This window comes from Lactuca serriola, chromosome 2, assembly GCF_051521515.1.
Source record: "Lactuca serriola cultivar US96UC23 chromosome 2, Lser_US96UC23_V15, whole genome shotgun sequence".
In the NCBI taxonomy this organism is placed as follows: domain Eukaryota; kingdom Viridiplantae; phylum Streptophyta; class Magnoliopsida; order Asterales; family Asteraceae; genus Lactuca; species Lactuca serriola.
Window position 1 is genome coordinate 1,539,319 of NC_136409.1, and position 20,138 is coordinate 1,559,456.

A 20,138-nucleotide genomic window follows, 5' to 3' on the forward strand; every position below is an offset into this window, starting at 1 on the left:
CTTGATTACGATAGCCAATCTGAGCCAGAAGAAATGATCAATGCTGAACTAGACCCAACCTTTGATCCAAATTACCCTCCTCTTACCAAATGGACCAGAGATCATCCTATCTCTCAAGTGGTTGGCGATGTCTCTGAGAAGGTTCTGACCAGATCACAACTGAAGGCAAAACAGACATCCTTATTTTCAAAGGTTGAGTTTTGTATGTTTAACTCATTCGTATCAAAAGTTGAACCGAAGACAGTTAACACTGCCCTCGATCACTCTGATTGGGTTCAAGCAATGCAAGACGAACTGAACGAATTTGAAAGGAACAAAGTCTGGCGCCTCATTCGAACTCCACCAGATGCTTCGGTTGTTGGTCTTAAATGGGTTTTTAGGAACAAAATGGACAAGGAAGGGAATGTTATAAGGAACAAGGCTCGTCTGGTTGTAAAGGGATATTGTCAGGAGGAAGGGATTGATTATGAAGAGACTTTCGCTCCTGTGGCTAGGCTTGAATCTGTAAGAATATTTCTTGCTTATGCTGCCCACAAAAACTTTGAAGTTTTCCAAATGGACGTCAAGTGTGCATTTCTTAATGGAGAACTCGAAGAAACCGTGTATGTGGAGCAACCTCCTGGGTTTGTGAACGAAAAATATCCAAATCATTGCTACATTCTGGATAAAGCTGTATATGGCCTTAAACAAGCTCCGAGAGCCTGGTATGAAACGCTAACAAAATTTTTAAAGATATCTAAATTCAAACAAGGTTCGGTTGACCCAACCTTCTTTCGCAAAAAGGAAGGTAACCACCTTATGATAGTTCAAATTTATGTCGATGACATCATCTTTGGCTCAACGAATCCCAGCTTAACAGCTGAATTCAGAAAGCTGATGGAGACTAAATTTGAAATGAGCTCAATGGGTCCTATTAACTTTTTCCTTGGTTTAAATATTAGACAGGGACTCGAAGACATCTTTATCAATCAGGAAGCTTACACGAAGACTCTCCTAGCAAAGTTCGGTATGATGGGAGACTCCAAAGTCAAAGTCCCAATGACATTCGGCACCAAGCTAACTCCATCCCTAGACAAACCAGCTGTCGATATCACTCTCTATCGTCAAATGATAGGCTCACTAATGTATCTTACTGCTAGCAGGCCTGACATCATGTTTTCTGTATGTTACTGTGCTCGATTTCAGGCAAACCCACGCGAACCTCACATGCTTGCAGTAAAGAACATTCTGCGCTATCTCAAGCGAACCACCTCCTTAGGTCTATGGTATCCATCCAACTCAGGCTTCTTCGGTCAAGCCTATTCTGATGCTGACCTTGGAGGATGTGGACTCGACAGAAAAAGCACAACTGGTGGATGTCAATTCCTTGACGGGAAGTTGGTCAGCTGGCAATCTAAGAAACAAACGTGTGTGTCGTTGTCTACTGCCGAAGCGGAATACATTGCTGCTGCATCTTGCACATCTCAAGTGATTTGGATCCAGAGTCAACTTCGAGACTATGGACTCAATATGAAGAAGATCCCACTATATTGTGACTCTGAAAGTGCAATTAGGATCTGTCATAACCCAGTGCAACACTCTAAAACCAAACACATAGCACTGAGGTATCACTTCATCAAAGATCACGTGGAAGATGGAAACGTCGAAGTTCATTTCGTAAGAACCACTGATCAACTGGCTGACGTCTTTACCAAAGCTCTTCCTGAAGCATCATTCAACAGAATACTGCAAGGGCTAGGTATGATGGAATCAGAGTCAGTACCTCACACTACCTCTCAACTTCAAACATAAGTAGCGAAACCAACCGAACGTTCGGGTTCGGTTAAACCATCCGACTCGCTCATTACTTCAAAGGTAGTTGTTCTTGGTTGTATATTTCTTGTACAAAATTGTTTTTCTTAATGTTTGCAAGTATTTTCCAATTGCATGTCTAAATCCCTTGGTTTCTCAAAATTTTCCAAAACCGAAACCTACTGAAGGTTCGGGTTCGGTTTTACAAAATTTCGTTGAACCGAAACCAACCGAAGGTTCGGGTTTGGTTTTCCAAAATTTTGTTGAACCGAAACCATCCGAACGCTCGGGTTCGGTTTTTCAAAATTTTGTTGAACCGAAACCAACCGAACGCTCGGGTTCGGTTTTTCAAAATTTTTTTCCAACCAATACTAACCGAACGTTCGGGTTCGGTTTTTCATTTTTTTTAACAAAGTTTTTTTTAACTTAATTTTTACTTATTTTTTTTACTTTTTTTTGTGTGTTCGTTCGTTTATGGGGATATAAATGTTGAATTAATTAAGTGTCCCTAGAAGCATGCTGTTGTATGTGTCCCAAGCCTCATAAGATTTTGAATAATAGCCTTCATGACATGGTATACACAAACCTTGTCTTCCCAATAAGGCTAATTCATTTATTCTAATCCTGAGCTACCTCACTCTCTTCTCACATGAGTTGAGAGTTTCCTGCTTGGTCCTTAGTTTCGCAGCAGAGGTACTATGTTTTCTTACACCATCTCCATTACATTTCTCCATTACATTCGTTTCATCAACGTAACCCTTGAGACTCTCAGAAATTACCACTGAGGTTTATGGTTACACAACATCTGTGTTTATGATCTTAGTTTCGTGTCACTACGAGCTGAGTGAAACCCAAAATTCAACACCAAATCTGCATTGACGGTGATCAATTAATTTGCTCAAGTTTTCACCAAAGAATTGACGGCTGTACTTTCATGAAATCTCAAATTTTATTTTGTGTGATTCCTATGAAATTGTTAAACACCATAAACTTTTCTACCCTTGGGATCCAGTTTTTATTTTTTTTTGAGATTTTATATTTTTCCACGCCATTTTAAAATAAATTCCTACCTACTTGTTCAACAGACTACACTGGTCTCACAAGTACTTTGATCCCTTTCTTTCTTATTTCAAGATTAGAATTGTTGCATCAAAGAGTAAGTCACCCCAATATAGCCTAATTAAAAGAAGCCTTTCAACATTTCTTAAAAAGTGTTTGATCGTAATTCAACGGGATTCCACACTAACACTTTAAGGTCTCTCTTGACCTTGAAGGAAGAGATTCGTGCCCGGGATCATCAGTTTCGTGTCATTATTGACATCACAGTTAATCCTAAAAAGAGTTGCTTTATTTCTTTTCTTTTTTACACTCTTTGCATGAAAATCTTTGATTTTCCAAAAATCCGTTACTAATTAATTTCAGGCTACTTTGTTGCATTGGATGTTAATAATTGAGACGTGGTCAACAATCCTCCACGTGGGTAGTTTGTTCAAAAAGATGCGCCTTACAAGATAAGACGAAAGGTTGCTGACTCAGGCGGGAAATAAAAGGATTGAATTTCAACCGGTGGTAAAAATTCAAAAGGGGCGCGTGTGAATTTGAAACGGCCATCCTTTTACTAACAAAGTGGACGCGTGTGCGATATCCAAGCGTCATCCTTCTGGCAATTCAAGGCGCGTGAGGAACTGAAACGGTTTTCTCCCTGAAACGGCGCCTGTTGGGCGGCGTAATCCTAGGAATCTGACACTCTCTCTCCTACGTGATCATCGCACGCCTCAACTGTCATCCATCTGTCACTCAGGAAACCTTTTCGTATTTCCATAGAAGATTTGAAACGATTTTTCTCTTTCCTATCACCCACTATAAAAGGTCGTCTTCATCACCATTTACCTCTTTACTGCCTCCGAAATTTCAAGAGAACTTTTACTCCCAAAAAGCTTTCCTGTTCATCATCTTCTTCATACCTTCAACAATGGCAGAATCCTCTTCCGTCCATGCTACTTCACAAATCCTCCCCATCCGTCCACAGCAATGTCTAGTGATTGACCTCAACCCTTTGGCGTACGACTCCTACATGTCGCCGATTATTGAGTGTTTGAAGTACTCCCAACTCGCTCCAGCACTCTCAAGGATCGAATCTGTGCCAATGGTGGCCCTAGCGCAGGTTTATGCGACTGCTTATTACGACAAGGCAGTCGAACGGGTGTTCTTCGAAATTGCAGATCACAAGACATCAGTTTCTCGCCAACGTTTCTGCACCATGCTTGGGTTTGCTGTTGACCCATCAAGAATTAATCCGGAGACGATTCCGGTTGGGCATCTGTATAACATGTTTTACAACATGGGGTACACGGAGGTCCTCACCTCCGTCGCTAAGTTCAAAAAGTCCTGCCTGCCGCCACAGTGGAACGGCTTATTTACAGTCCTCTTCAAGGGCTTGTCGGAACGAAGCTCAGGATCTGACGGTGCCAGTCGACTTTTCTTGTCGATCATGTACGCAATATACAACGGGGTCAATTTGGATTTCGGGTTTGTCCTCTGGCAACAGCTCATCCAGAGCCTTTCTTCATCATCACGACATTCTGAGGTGTCGCTTGCCCGGTTCTGGATCTTAATCACAAAATGGGCGATGGACAAGTTCGACATTCCCACTGGTGCTGATGCATCGATGTCTTCTATTGGTACGTTTCATACCAAGAAGATCATCGTTTCTGATGCATCTAAATTCTCGTTTATTGGCTCCATTCCGGAGACAATGTATGCCGACGTGCCCTCTGACAGCAGGCTCATACGAACGATCAAGGAATTCAGGGCAACTGGTCCTAGGGAACTTACACCGGATATGCTCAGGTCCATCCACGATGCAGACAAACCGGTGCCTAGGGGCAAAAAGGCGGACAAAGGGAAGGAAGCGACCAAAGCTCCTAAGGGTCCTTCTCCCAAGAAGAGGAAACAGACAAAGGCTGCACAGTCCCCACAGCCGAAGAGGAGGAAGACACAACCGAAGCGCAAGCTTGTTATTCCCTCTTCTTCAAGTAACTCAGAAGATGAGCATTCGGGTTCGGATGGCTCTCAAGGAGGCGAAACCCCTCAAAGAGGCAACACTCCACCTCGCTCACCTACCCCTGAGATGGAACTTCATAATTCACCAATCCCTTCACCTCCTCAAACCATTCCCACTTCCATTCCGACCATAATCCCCACTACCACTATTCCATCAACCTCTTTCCCTATACCACCACCCATTTTTACTGATACAACAACAACCACTACAAAGGTTGCAACCAACGTATCTGATACGGGGGTTCATACCAGTGCAACCGAAACACCACCCATAACCGAACCTCCTCAAACCGAAACCCATACTCAACCACCACCCGAAACTACCCCACCCCATACTCAACCTGAACATACCCATACTACAACACCCCCAGCTTCACCACCTCCACCATCTCCAGAAAATACCTCTGATGGAGACAACCCATTCCTTGGCAGTGATCACATGACCTTTGATTCGGTCTATTTCAGTCCGTTTCAAGTTCAGAGAGATGAAGAGGATGATGCTCCAGTGACAAAGAAGCATCTTAAGGAGCTCAACGAGAAGGTTGACTTACTTCTCGCCTCCTCTTCCAACCAACAGTCCTCTTTCTCTGAAGCTGCACTTCAGAAGCTTGTTGATGCCTTCTCCAGGGCTCAGCATGATTCGGTAGCCTCAGCTACTGCCGCCATCGAAGCCTCTACCAAAGCCTGTGAGGCTGCGACCGAAAAAGTCGATAAACTATTCTCCGACGCTTCTATCCTGTTGAAGTCCTTACAGGAAAGCGCCGACGCCACAAAGACAACTTTGGAACCAATTGTTCAGCAATTGGCCAAGTTCGTCTCAACGGAGTTGACTTCATTCGCTGCCCTTCGCCAAACCATAAGCGACGACAACTCGGCCCTTCGTGCCTCCATCGACGAGCGCCTCGCTAAGCTTCAGGAGGATCTCGCAGCTGAAAACTCCTTGATGGACGTTCTGGCGAGCAAAACCATCGCCCTCAAGATCAAGAGCATGCAGCTTTCAAACTCACAACAACAACTTGAAGCTCTTCGATCCGAAAGGGAGGTTATTAAGACATGTGTTTCGTATGTACACGCTGTCTTATCAAACATCCTAGAAGCACACGATCCGATTCTAAACTATTCGGTGAGGAGAACCCTTGCTGAAAAACTTGCTCCTGCCTTGGCCCTTCTCAGCAAAATAGAAGGCTTGCCGAGTTTCGTGTCCATTCCGAAACAAGGGGGAGAAGATAAGCAGACCGGATCGAAACCACCTCCTTCCTCCAAAGCTACTCACACAACCGAACCACCTTCGACTGGTCAAGCTTCGGGTTCGGGTGTGAAGAACAAAGAGAAAAATATAGCTGAGGAAGAAGATGAAGATGAAGACGATGAAACCATTGCTGACATGTTGAAACGAAAGAACAGTCACAATGTGGATGATGATGTTAATCGTGTGGCGCGAGAGGCTGAGGAAGCCGAACGCAAGCAGAAGGAAACCCACGATTTCCTCGAGAGTAGGAAGACTCTCTTCCCTGCCTGGACTCGGGAGCGTTTGTTCAAAGAGGCCATAGATACTCCCAGCATCTTATGGCTCGAGCCGGTGATTTCGTTCGACTGTGTTAATTCTGTCGATTCACAGTTCGACATGCCGTTGACTCGAAAGGCATTCATCTTCCATGCCTTCTCAAATATCTTTGAAGTCCCTCATCCCAACGCTGAACTTGATAGGGAGCTCATCGATTTCTATTTGAAGGCTGCTCGTCCTCAGTACTTAACTTGGAGCGCCCAGAAGATAGTGAACGTTCGGGTATTGAAGCCTTACACCGAAGGAAGATTCATAAACGTTCGGTTCAAGGTGATTCGCGGGTCTGCAAAAACTGAACACCTTATATCTCTGGCGGATCTACCGAACTTAAATCCTCATGATTGGATTGTTCTGCACAACATTCTCTTGACAAATGAAGCTGAATATGGTCCGATTATAGACCATATCAAGAGGATGATTGTCTGTTATATCATGGAGGTTGCCCTGATGGATCAGGAGGTCGCTACTGTCTTCAAGAAGAAACCGAAGATAGCTCCTGTGGGATCAGCCAGTGATCTCAACAAAATGAAGATGGGCAAGATCGACCGGAGACGCAACTCGGTTATGTTCACTAGAGCCGAAGGACAAAAATGTCTCTTCGCTTTAGCTGACAAACATCTCTACACCACTGCTTGTCTAGAGCATGTATTATCGATCATTCGAAGGTGTAAAGAGAATGCAGCGGATGATGTTAAGTACTTCAACGACATGATTCAATGGTACATCAGGTTCAGGCAGACGATTCTGGCTCTAATCTCTCGTCTGTTTAACACTGTGAAGAAGAACGTACCTGGCTCCGCTGCTGGCCCAAGTAACAAGTGAAGGTCTCGCTCCAATTGACGCAAAGGGGGAGATTGTTGGGCTGAAGTTTTGGTTAAGTATTGCGTCGTTGGGCTCGAATGTTTATTTATTTATTTTGTATTCCGGTTTGGGCCTCTCCAACCGAGAGCCCATTATGTTTTATATATAAGTATATGCTTGCATGCATATTAGGTTAATGATTTAAGAGATTAATCTAGAGCGTAACGATAGTATCTACAAATTTCTTTAATCGTTCTTGTAACCTACCAATCCTCTACAGTTGATGTTCTTAATCGAGCTCTTCTGAAGATTTTGTTTAATCATTCGACACGTTTGATTCAATCTTGTCTCGTTCTTATTTTTGTGTTCTTACAGTTTTATATTTACTTACCTGTTTGAGATCTAATCGATCTTCATTGTGTATATCTTTTTGTTGCGGGGGAGCTTAGTAAATTTTTATCCATTCAAGATCATTCTCATGACCATTTGAAGGCTTTATAATCATGTTTTTGATGATAAATCGGGGGAGAATTTGGTATGGCCATTTGAAATTGGATTTGTGACTTTTCAAAGTTGAAGATTTTTGATAAAGCTTATGGTAGAATTATGAAGGTAGCTTTTACAGCGGAAGTTCTTCATCGAGCTCTGCTAAAGCTTTTACAGAGAAGTATCCTTTACAGCGGAAGTTCTTTATCGAGCTCTGCTAAGGACTTGTTATATCTCCGACTTCTTGTATTTTCTCGATCAAGTGGCGTTACGAATCTTAAAGTTTGGGTTGTTACACGATATTTTTTTGATGGCTTATATCATTAGCTTATTTGAAGATCATTGTGACTTGGAGGGGGAGCTCTTCAAAGACAAGAAGTGATTCAGTTTCTTTGTTCTGAAATGAGTTTTTATGACGGGTTTGGTTTTCATGAAGATTCTTTGGGATTACATTCAAAAATGAAGTTTAAAGACATTACTTCAGTGCTTGGTTTATATATCCTAGAGCCCGTGTTTGAAGACTATTGAAGAATCAAGATTCGTTGATTGCTTCATATATTCCTCGTTGCAGATCTTTTTATTCGCTAGATGCTTGTTTTGGACGTTAAAGCATTGTCATCCATTCCATACTTTGCGGGGGAGATTGTAGGGTTTCAAAGCACTCCATGGATGATGGCAATGGGCCCCTTTGATGAATTCTAGGTTAAAAGCCCAAGACTTGTCTTTTCCCTATAAATAGTCATGTATTATTTACAATTAGGTTTAATAGAGTGAGGCAAAATGTAGCCGCCACGTGAGGTTTCTTGTATCGTTAGATTCTTATTCTTAAAGTGTAATCTGTTCCTCATATTGAATAAATCGAGTGATCATTCGACATAATCTTCATTATTTGTGTTTGTTCTTATTTTCCCCATCTTGTTCATCAAATCACATTCGCGTGTCGTAACCTTACGACGCGCGTGTTAATGACACGCAATGCGTATCAAGAAAGCCCCTGTCAAGAAAGGCCATGTCATAATTGAAGATGACACACATTTTTGCGTATCGTAATTTTAAATTAAAAAAAAAATTATTTATGGATTTACTTATTTTCATATTAAATTTGCATTTTATGTCACATAATGGAAAATAAAATACCATATACAAATAATACAATGCATTGCACAAAAGTTAATGTTATACAAATAATCATTCGAATAGTAGACAAATGTAATACTACAAATAATCATTCCAATAGTAGACAAATGTAAGATTTCAACATTTTTTATATAATTAACTAAATTATTAGCCAAATTTCCTACAATACCAACATACTTTTCTATGAAGAGCATTAACACTATTCTTTTCCATCAAAAACTTCAAAACCTGCATAACTAATTTAATGTTTAATCAGCTACAGGTCAATAAGGTAGGTTTAAGCAAAAGAGGTTCATAGTAGTAAGATTTTACTTACCACTGTTGTTAATGACATTGAAAGAAGCAGCCCAACAAACACCCCCTCAGAAGGATTATTACTAAATGAAACCACAAACAAAGTTAAAAAGTCAAGTATTTTGTGACAACCCTGGAACCAGGGGCAAGGCTGTTTTTACCCATGGTATGACCTAATACATGATAATAAAGACTTGTTTAACAAAAAGAAAAATGATTTCTCACGTGACATCACTATTAAGAGTTGATGAAAGAGGGTACTCCACACTGTATTGCCAACAAGCTTGACACCAACACCTAAAAGCTGGAAAAAACAATAACAGAAATAAAAATAAATGTAAGATTTGAGATAACAGATGCATAATTCACATGTCTACTTTTACCAATTTATTTTATGCAACATATATGCAGCTGACATGAATGAATTATACAACAAGTTAGGAGTAAAATAATGGATGGTTGCATATTTAGTATGATAAATAAAGAGATTTGTGGCATAAGGGTGCATAAATAATAAAAAGCAAAAAGGAAGAGGAAAGCTGACTTACATAATCAGCAAATTTCTGAATTGGTGCTTTTAACATAATACATAAGAGTGGTCCCGAAGGGATAGCTGGCAGCAAAAAATCTCAGGCAAAAAAAATTCCAGGAGAAAACAGTTAGTACCTCAAAAGCAAAGGTTTTATAGGGTTAGGCATGCACCAGCAAGACAGGGACTAAGATTATAAGTGATGTGAATGAGACATAGTAATTAAAGGAATTTTTGTTACCATTGTTCCATGCATAGTGGTTGGGGTAGAGTGTTTTTCCATCACTGTTAACACGGAAGGGTCCAAGTTCTTCCATGGCTCCATATCCAAACAACAAGCATCCTACCCCAGTAGAATACCTTCATTAATAGTGGTTCGATCTTACTCTAAATTTTGGTGCATTTGGATGATGATCTTTAGAATCTCCATTATGATTCATGAATATTCTAATTAATTTGGTATTGTAGAATGTAGATTGGTATCTGCATTATTAAAGTTCATAGGACTTACTACTGACTCACTTTTCTTTTTTTAATCATTAGCCTTATGCAGCTCTCAAAGCTAGAGAATATCTTGATAAGCCTGCAATACATGAGACAATGGTGAAGGTATGTAGATTATATCTTATATTTCCTACACAAATATAGACAACTGTATGCTGATGTCATTATGCAGGTTAGCGCTTATCTGCTTGGAGAATACAGCCATCTTTTGGCCAGACGACCTGGGTGTAGCCCAAAGGACATTTTTGTCATTATACATGAGAAGCTTCCTACTGTATCGTGAGTATTTCTATTTCTATACATCTATGTTTTCTTTTGTGATCATCATCTATTTTTATTTTTTTTGTTTCTACAGGACTCCAACAATATCCATTCTTCTCTCAACATATGCAAAGATTTTGATGCACTCTCAACCACCAGATCCCGAATTACAAAACCAGATCTGGGCAATATTCAGCAAGTGAGTTTATAATAAATAGGAGCTACACTTTTTTTTTTGTATATGCAAAATTTGATAATATTTAATTTCACACACATTGACAGATATGAAACATGCATTGATACTGAGATACAACAAAGAGCTGTACAGCTATTCATTTTCAATAGCACACTTGCAAAAATTTTAAACTTTTAAAACCCATCTTAGAAGGACTAAAGGTTAGAAAGGAGAAGTAATGAAGCTATGAGTTGAGAAAAGAGTAATCACAGCAAGGTCTCTAAAACAGACCTGCTGTTCAAAACGGATTTACTCCAAAATCTAAAACAGAAACATAGCTTTAACTAAATTTTATAGAAAACTATGATTGTTCAGGATTCCAGAACTATAAAGAACTCCTTCTAACTCCAAAGGATGAATTAAATATGAATTTTACAAAAAGGTGTATCACTTCTATCTCCAACAAGACAGTCAAGTGAGGTTGGCCAATTCTACCCAACTTGTGAGTAGAATTCGTCCAAACCAAAATTCAGAGAAGTAAAGGACATACAAATGAAAGTCTCAGAGTTGGAATTGAATGAAAAGCATTTCCCAAGCTCCGGATATAAAATTCACATTGTGGACAATCACAACACTAGTAAAAGCTGGTGACTGCCCACTGATCTGGAGTCTGGATCAATTCTAACCAATTTATAATTGGAAATAACACCCCATCTGCTCCAGATCTTAAATTCATAATATCAGGAACATATAGAAACTTGGAATCACTCTGGATCCTTTTCCAAGCCTTATAAATGATGAAAACAAAATGACATATCAGAACAGACCCGGATCAGACCTAACAGCAAACATTCCATTCTTGCACATAGATAACGTCCTTACCAGTGAAGTTGGGCTGCTTAAGAAAGTTAGCCAACTCAATTTGTGAACTTTGGGAACTGGTTTGGGGTCCGTTTGAGTTCTATAGCTCAAGCTATGATTTTTACAATATGACTATAGATCTGATGGAAAACAGAATCATAGCCACCCGTTTTGGATTTTTCTTATAGATTGCTTTTTAATGTTAATCAAAATACAACTGTTTCAAGGAACTCAAAACCTCATCAAAAACAAAGATCAAACACATATTGGTCAATGGGTTCACTTTCAGATAGAAGTATGGCTGATTTAATAAAAATCCCAGAGCACAACAACAACAATCAAATTCAAAACAATGAGGATCATAGACTTTGTGCTGAAGCATCAAGAAATGCAATTGAAGTTTTGAAAAGTAATGTTTCAAGGTTGGGAACGCAAGTGGAAATGTCAGATTTGGAGTTGGAGTCTCTTCGTAAGCAAATACTTAAAGAGAATATACAAGGACAAGATATGTTGAAGAAAGTAACTGAACTTCAGGAGGAGAAAGAAGCACTTGAAGAGGAAAGGAAAAAAAGATATTGCTACAATGAAGGAGTTTTATGGTGAACTAGACATATGTATGAGTAGAAAGAAACAGACATCAGTTACTTCATTGTTGTATGTAATGAAAAAGAAAACAAAGGGCATAAATGTAAATTAACTTAGGAGCAGTAAGAAGCTTTAAGTTTAAGATAAGGTTAAGCTTTAAGGTTAAGCTTGCATAAAAAGACACTAACGTGCTTCTTTTTTACTTAATAGAGTTAATGGGTAAAACACTTAATCTACACAACTTTATGGGGCTGTTTCTTTTTCATGTTTGTACCGTTAACATTAGGTTACTCCTCTTCAATTCAGTTGGTTTCTTATAGGCAAAAAGAATGGTATTAATTTGTTTGTTTAGTTTTAATAGCAGAAAGTGAAAGATGGAAGGGTTTGGGAGGTTGAAAAGGGATTATTTGATAAAGATTCCCCTGAACAAAATTCATGGCAGGCATTTCCTGAGGAGAATCCCACAAAAAACTCCAAATCTATTAGAATAAGATTATAAGAAACAATGGGCACCAGAACAAGCAAGCAGCTGAAGGCCGCACCACCAGATGGGGTTTTGGAGAAGAAAGCTTCACAACGGTTCCTGCCTCTGCTAGTTCTCACTCTCAGGTAAACACAACACCTAATATCCCTATCATCACCACTAATTCCGGGCGTTCTAGTTATGGGGAGGAGTTCAAAAACAAAGAAAGTAATTCAGCTTCACGACCTGCTGGATGGGCTGGTTTCTAGTATTATTATTATATAAAATCATGTGTTAAAAAGATACTTGTCTCATGATCATGTGTTAAAAAATTCAGTTTTTTTTAGAAGAATGTTTGCCATAATGGAACCAAAACCTCTGGGAAAAAGCAGTCTTTTTAAGCTTTATGAACAATAACATAGCTGATTTGGAAAAGGGGGACAATGAAAAAAAAGACAAACTTACCCATGAACTGACTTTTTTGTTAGGATTTGAAAGTTCTGAACAAATTGACCCAAGCACTTTAATGTCTGATAGAGGAATAGAAAGTGAAAAGTGAGTGTACAATCACATAAATGGAAAGTTTGACTTATAAGTTAAAATTTATAAAATAGAGTTGACCTGTGGTGAGGAAACATTAGCATTAATTTTTTATCATTTTTTATCTTAGTAAGCTTATTTACACTTTAATGAATAGATTGAAAATGAATTTGTTACTTTCTTTCATAATGATCAAAAACTACCTCAATAGATATGGAATTAAATTACCTTGCAATAGAGGAAGCTGACATATGCCTTCTTTCATATTCATTAGCTAGGCAGGTAAAAAACTGCAAAAGAGTAAATTTCTAGTGAGGGCCATTAATTCACAGTCATGTGTACGTCAGGTGATGTTATAAGGTCTGACTTAGGTGAGATGGCTCTTTCAAGCATTTCGTCAAACAGTTGGAAGGCATAGCTCCTCCCCTTTCTTTTTTGATCTATTTATTGGAATTATCACCACTTTGAGAGCATACAACTCCATTCTTCTTTTCAAAACATATAATTCAGCAAATAAGTTAACATATAAGGGTAGGAATACGAACTTAAGACTAAAACTGAAAATAAAATGACAAACCCCATCTCTCTTTGTAATCTTGAATTGGCTCAATAGCTAGAAAAAAAAAGAATTAAAATTGATCAAAAACTACCTCAATAGCTTATTTACATCACATATAAAAGACTATATAACGTTAGTTTAAATAGTTGGTTCTTGATTTTAAGAAGTTATTTTTGTAACCTAGTTGTATATATTAATAATTGGATACCTGTTACATGTGGTTGATAGATAGCTTCCCAAACAGCAGCTAGTTCTAAGCCAATAGCTATAAGCTGAAACGTGAAATAAAGTTGTTTACAGAGATGAGAAGTAGATACAGGAAGAAATCAGAGGCATAAAGTAGAAATTGACAATACTAGATGAAATCGCACATTTAGGGAAAAATCATAATCCTTTTTCTTGATTGAGAAGATGAAGTCGAGATATGAATGAGAAATTGTGTGCCCCCTTATTTGTTGAATGACTGAAGAAATAGGGCAGGGTAGAAGCGTCCTTTTCATACCTTAGTGCAATCAAACCTTGGGCTTGTAAACCTGAGGAGTCTTAGTAAATGTATTAGGGTGGGGAAGAGGTGGAACGGTGAGCCTGAGGAGTTGATATCTAATCTTATGTACCAATGGTGATATATGTCATTTTTCTATGACGAGTATGAGAGATATTATTTGATAGGTGTGTAGTCGCCGATGTTCTAGCCTGAGGAGTCACAACACCATTACTATTTCAAATGTGTTATGTTTGATTAGGGTTTGCACATAGAAGGAAGTGAAAGTCGATCGGAGAGGAAGGGGTTTGCAGAGAGAAAGAAGGGAGAGAATGAAGTCGATTTTGGAGGGTAGAGAGCAGAGAGGAAGAGGAAGCGGGTGTTCAAAATTTTGGGGGATTTAGTTTCCCCCCTTACCTATCAAGGAGGCGCGTTTATTAAAATTATAAAGCGACATTTGTAGAGGACGCTCTTTTTATTATGGGTGCCCTCCGTGTTTTTAATATTTTTACATGAGACACTAATTTAAGGGCACTCAGTAATGCGCGACCTAAATCCTTAAAATTTTTGAAGAGATGACACTTTTTTAATGTCGCTCTCTAATGCGTAACATAAATCAAAGAGCGTCGTGTTTTGCGCGTCGTAAAAGGCCTTTTTTCTTGTAGTGCGAGTTCAAGGTTTCGTTTGCTAGCTAACGAGGTGAGTCTTCTCACTATACTTATCTTGTGTTGTAACTTTATGTGTGACCAGAGGGTCTTATGTGAATGAGATGTGTTTTAAGATATCCTGCTATTTATTTTGTGATATGCTTACTATGTATTATACTAAGTTGCTGAGTTGAGAGACCGGAGGATCCATCTGAGTTGTGGGACCGGAGGGTCCATCTGAGTTGTGGGACCGGAGGGTCCCATTAAGACACATTAACCAGAAGGGCTAATTGACTTATAGCCTCGAGTGGCTGATGTGTTTTGTGTGGTATTTTGGAGAACTCACTAAGCTTTATGCTTACCGTGTTATGTGTTATGTGTTTCAGGTAGTTCCGAGGATCGCGATAAGGCACCAACATGATTGTACACACTGGCGGGAGATTGTTTTTATGATTCTGGGATTGTGTTTTATTTGTTGACATTTGAGACATATGTGATTTTGAGAATTATGAAACGAGTTTTATTGTGTTTGAAAATGAAAAATTTGTTTGAAAATTTACGTCGTTACAAGTTGTTAACAAAGCCTTGGTTTGAGAAACATTTTCAAAAGAGATAATTTTTTCTAAAAATGAGAAAGAGTTTAAGAGAAGATGAGTCTGAGCAGTGTGTACAATCAGCTAGAGCCCGACCGGTGATTTCCCAAAATAACCTTATTTTGTGTTACAAGATATTTTATGAGATATATTGCATACTAGAGAATAGGCTAGGTAAATCTTATGTTAGGACTAGGGTGGCCTGATTTGTGATGCCCTAGCGTACGGTGTAACATCCGGAATTTTCAGGTATTATATTTATTCATTTTATTTTGAGTTTTGTGGAAGAACTCGGCGAGTTGGTGCGTAGACTCGCCGAGTAGAGACGCGATTTCCACCCGGATTAATGACCGGACTCGACGAGTCGCATTGGTGGACTCGGCGAGTCTGTGCTGTTTAATGAAACCCTAATTTCTTGGGTTTGGGGCCTATTTAAAGGGGCCTTATGGCCATCATTTGTGCTCACCAGTCCCCAGAGCGAAACCTTAGTGAGCTTGAGCGTTTGGAGTGAGAGAAGGAGCCATTGTTGACCTTGGAGGTGTTATCTAACAAGGGAATGGAAGCTATAGCCAAGGGGAGAGAAGAGGATCAACTTCCTGAACATCTGAGGTCCAGAACATCATGTTTGAGCTACTATTTTCGAACCATTTTCTGTTATGGTGATGTTCATGTTGATTTATGGCTTATTGAGCCCTTTTGTGGCTAGATCTAGTGCTTCCTTGGTCCCTTAAGCGAGTTAGGTTCTGGATCTAGACCCTTGGAGGTCCAGAGTGTCCCTTTATCCAAGCTTTTTATGAATCCATGGAGGTTTTGGTTTGGGATCTTTGTGCTTGAGGTCAAAACACCATTTATGAGTCATTAGGTGTGTTATGAGCGCCAAGACATGAACTTTACGTGATGAATAAGCTTGGAAGGACTGGATCTATGAGTTAGTGAAGCAGATCTGATCTCAAAAGGTCGTTTGGGGTTGTGCATGGAATGCACTTGCCGAGTCCATTTCCAGACTCGACGAGTTGGTGCGGGTTTCTCAGTGTTTTCGAACCAGGGGTTGAGTAACTGAGTCGGGTGAGTGACTCGGTGAGTCGGAAGGGACTCAGAGGAATCGGGTCCCCGTAGAGACTCGGCGAGTCCACGCTAGACTCGGCGAGTTGAGTTGACCATTGACCATTGAACAGAGTTGACCAGTGTTGACTTGATAGGGTTAGTCAACCTTAGTTGGGAAAGTGTTAATTAGAGATGTATTGTGTTATAGGAGGACTATAGCTCGGGAGATCGAGCACTAGTGATTTCAGGGATTTACGAGTTATCAAGATACGCGAGGTGAGTCTTCTTACTATACTTTACCTTGAGTAGGTAATCAGAGTTATGTGACAGTGTATTTGTATGCTAAATGTATGTTATGTGTTGTACTGCATTATTTCTATGTGATTTATGCTGTGCATGTTTATAGAGTTGAAACCGGAAGGTTGACAGAGTTAGAACCAGAGGGTTCACAGAGTAGGGTCCACGGACCCACAGAGTTATAGCCTCGAGTGGCTAATATGTGCTATGTGTGGTATTTTGGGGAACTCACTAAGCTTTGTGCTTACAACGTTGGTGTTATTTGTTTCAGTTACTAGTGAGGATCGCGGGAAGGCGCCGGCCTGATCAGTAGACACACAGGATTTTTATGTTATGATATCTTGGGATTTTTATATGTTATGGATTTAAGTTTCAAACAATGATATTCTTATGAATACTAAATGAATTATGCTTTTATAAAATGCGAAAAATTGTTTTGAAAATTACGGTGTTATAAGTTGGCATCAGAGCCTTGGTTTGAGGGATTCGATTACCCTTATATGATGTGTTATGATATTGATATGATGTATTCTCATGCTAGAGTAGGCTAGGTACTCCTATTAAGACTAGAGTGGCTTGATTTGTGATGCCTTAGCCTAAGGAGAGGTGAGCTGCTAGGAGATGCTTGAGAGTGAGTAGGTAGCAGCGAGGAGCTTATGAGAGATCTGTTAGAGAGTGGATTATGCATAATAGATTACTTGGAATTGGGATCCAAAGAGGAGTACTTGGGGTGTATACTGATACGGTGCGGACAGTACTACTGAAAGCACCGGGGCGGTGTATAGTCTAAGTATGAATCTTCGTAATGCCAAGGATCAAGGAGGGATGAGTTGTCGAGTGTGAGTATGCTTGAATGGCTTCTAATTTATCGTATGTTGTATTTCAGAGGTAGATCATGGTGAGGACACGTCTTATGCCAGAGAGCAGTGGGGCCAGTGATGAAGAGATCCGACGGATCATCCATGAAGAGGTGGCTGCGGCCATCAGGGCAGAGATACTATAGATGTTCGGGTCTATTAAGACCACGTTGATTGAGACTTTTGACGAGCGTTATGCTGCTCTTTCTGAGGCTGCTATTGCAGCGGCCACCGCAGCTGTTGCTGCCGCAAGGCCGCAAGGTGGTGATGCGTTGCTGTTCCGAGAGTTCAGCAACACAAAACCGCCGGAGTTTGATGGGATCCAGGACCCGGTGGCGGCTGTGAGATGGATTTCATAAATAGAGGGGTGTTTCTTTACTTGCTCATCTCCTATGCATTTGAGAGTTCGGTTCGCGCTGAACCAGCTCCGCTTGGGAGCGAAGGACTGGTGGAAGTTTGTGACGACGCACTTTACGCCTGCTGAGCTTGCGGTAGTGACCTGGGAGAGGTTCACTGCCATGTTCCGAGATGAGTACGTTCCCCAGGTGGAGAGGGAGCGTTTGGCCCAGGAGTTTCTGACCCTCAAGAAGGGTATTGAGTCTGTCACGGTGATTACCAGGATGTTCCACGAGAGGGCGATGTTCTGCCCTGAGCACGTGTCTACTGAGCAGGCACGTATGAGCTGATATTTGAGTATCTTCAGGAGAGACATTCGGGAGTACGTGGCAAACTCCTCGTACCGGACATTTGCCGAGCTTCAGGCAAATGCTCGGAAGAGGGAGATTTAGCTAGAGACTCAAGCTAAGGAGGAGGCGGAGTCTCAGGGGAGGGATCGGCGACCGGCATAGTCCCAGCCGGCAGCTAAGCGGGCCAAGCTCGCTGATCCCAAATCAGGGAGCCAGAAGGGCCGCACTTATGGAAAGTGCGGCAAGGGTCATGATGGAGTTTGTAGAGCTCGGTCTTGCTACAAGTGTGGCAAGGAGGGGCATATGGCCAAGGACTGCCCCAAGGGGTTTGCAGTGTGTTTTCACTGCAACCAGATCGGACACTGGAAGGCAGAATGTCCACAGTTGCGGGGATCAGCTCAGGGAACACATCAAGGATCTGCCCCTGCCGCCATCAGAGCTACTGAGAGTCGGCCAGTGAAGGCCGAGAAGCCGAGGGCACGAGGGAGAGCCTTTCAGTTGACCGCGGAGGAGGTCCGCGCAGTGCCCGATGTCGTGGCTGGTATGTATTCCTTCGTGTATTTATTTTGATGTTGAGATATTATGCTTATATTATGTTATGCGTAGGTACTTTTCTTGTGAATTCTGTACCTACCTTGGTGTTATTTGACTCGGGTGCGAGTCGGTCTTTTGTATCCTTGGCTTTTAGTCAACATATCAGTATTAGTCGTGAGGTGTTGATTTGGCCTCTGAGAGTTTCATACTTGACGAGAGGGTGATATATGCCACGGAGGTGATCCGTGGGTGCGTATTCGAGATTTTCGGTGTTGAGTTCCGGATTGATCTGGTTCCTATTGCGATGGGTGATGTCTGTGTCATTGTGGGCATGGACTAGTTGAGCAGATTCGGTGTGGTTATCGACTGCGAGCAGCAGCTGGTGACCATATGAGACCCTAGTGGGGGAGTTCTTACGGTGTACGGAGAGGGTACACGTTCTGGGTCAGCGTTTTGTTTGGCTGCTAGGGTGAGGCAGTGTCTACAGTAGGGCTGTAAGGGCTTTGTGGCGTATTTGATGGATACGCAGGATGATTCAGAGAGCCCGAGGTCAGTTGAGAAGGTTCCGATAGTGCGTGAGTTCCAGGATGTATTTCTAGAGGTGTTGCCGGGTGTGCCTCCCGTGAGGCAAGTGGAGTTCAGTATCGATTTGGTTCCGGGGGCCGCGCCTATCGCTAAGGTGCCTTATCGCCTTGCACCTCCAGAGATGCAAGAGTTATCCTCGCAGCTTCAGGAGCTGCTGGGAAGGGATTTATTCGGCCAAGCAGCTCGCCGTGGGGAGCGCCTATCCTTTTTGTCAAGAAAAAGGATGGTTCACACTGGATTTGCATTGATTACCGAGAGTTGAACAAGTTGACGGTCAAGAACCGTTACCCGTTGCCGAGGATCGATGATTTGTTTGATCAGTTACAGGGAGCTTCTTGGTTCTCCAAGATCGATTTGAGGTCTGGATATCATCAGGTGAGGGTGCGAGATGAGGACATCCAGAAGACAGCGTTCAGTACGCATTATGGGTATTACGAGTTTGTGGTGATGCCTTTTAGGCTCACCAATGCCCCAGCAGTGTTCATGGATCTCATGAACCGAGTGTGCAGGCTAATGTTGGATCGGTCGGTGATTGTATTCATCGACGACATTTTGGTATATTCGAGATCTAGAGAGCAACATGAGGAGCATTTGAGGGAGATCCTCGGAGTTCTGAGATCGGAGAGGCTTTATGCTAAATTTTCTAAGTGATTTCTGGTTGCAAGAGGTCCAGTTCGTAGGGCATCTCGTGAACTAGAAAGGGATATTGGTCGACCTGGCCAAAGTTGAGGCAGTGATGAGTTGGGAGGTGCCGAGATCACCCTCCGAGATCAGGAGTTTCTTAGGGTTGGCAGGGTATTA

At 41.2% G+C, this 20,138-nt stretch overlaps 1 protein-coding gene across 1 annotated transcript; it reads left to right on the forward strand.

Moving 5' to 3' along the window:
- The first annotated feature begins 10,187 nt into the window (after positions 1-10,187).
- Positions 10,188-10,803, forward strand: LOC145087089 (AP-2 complex subunit alpha-2-like). Its single transcript, XM_079024989.1, has 4 exons — positions 10,188-10,274; positions 10,342-10,448; positions 10,525-10,629; positions 10,713-10,803. Exons 1-4 carry the CDS (start codon positions 10,266-10,268, stop codon positions 10,801-10,803), a joined length of 312 nt encoding a protein of 103 aa, XP_078881115.1. The 5' UTR covers positions 10,188-10,265.
- The last annotated feature ends 9,335 nt before the right edge of the window (positions 10,804-20,138 follow it).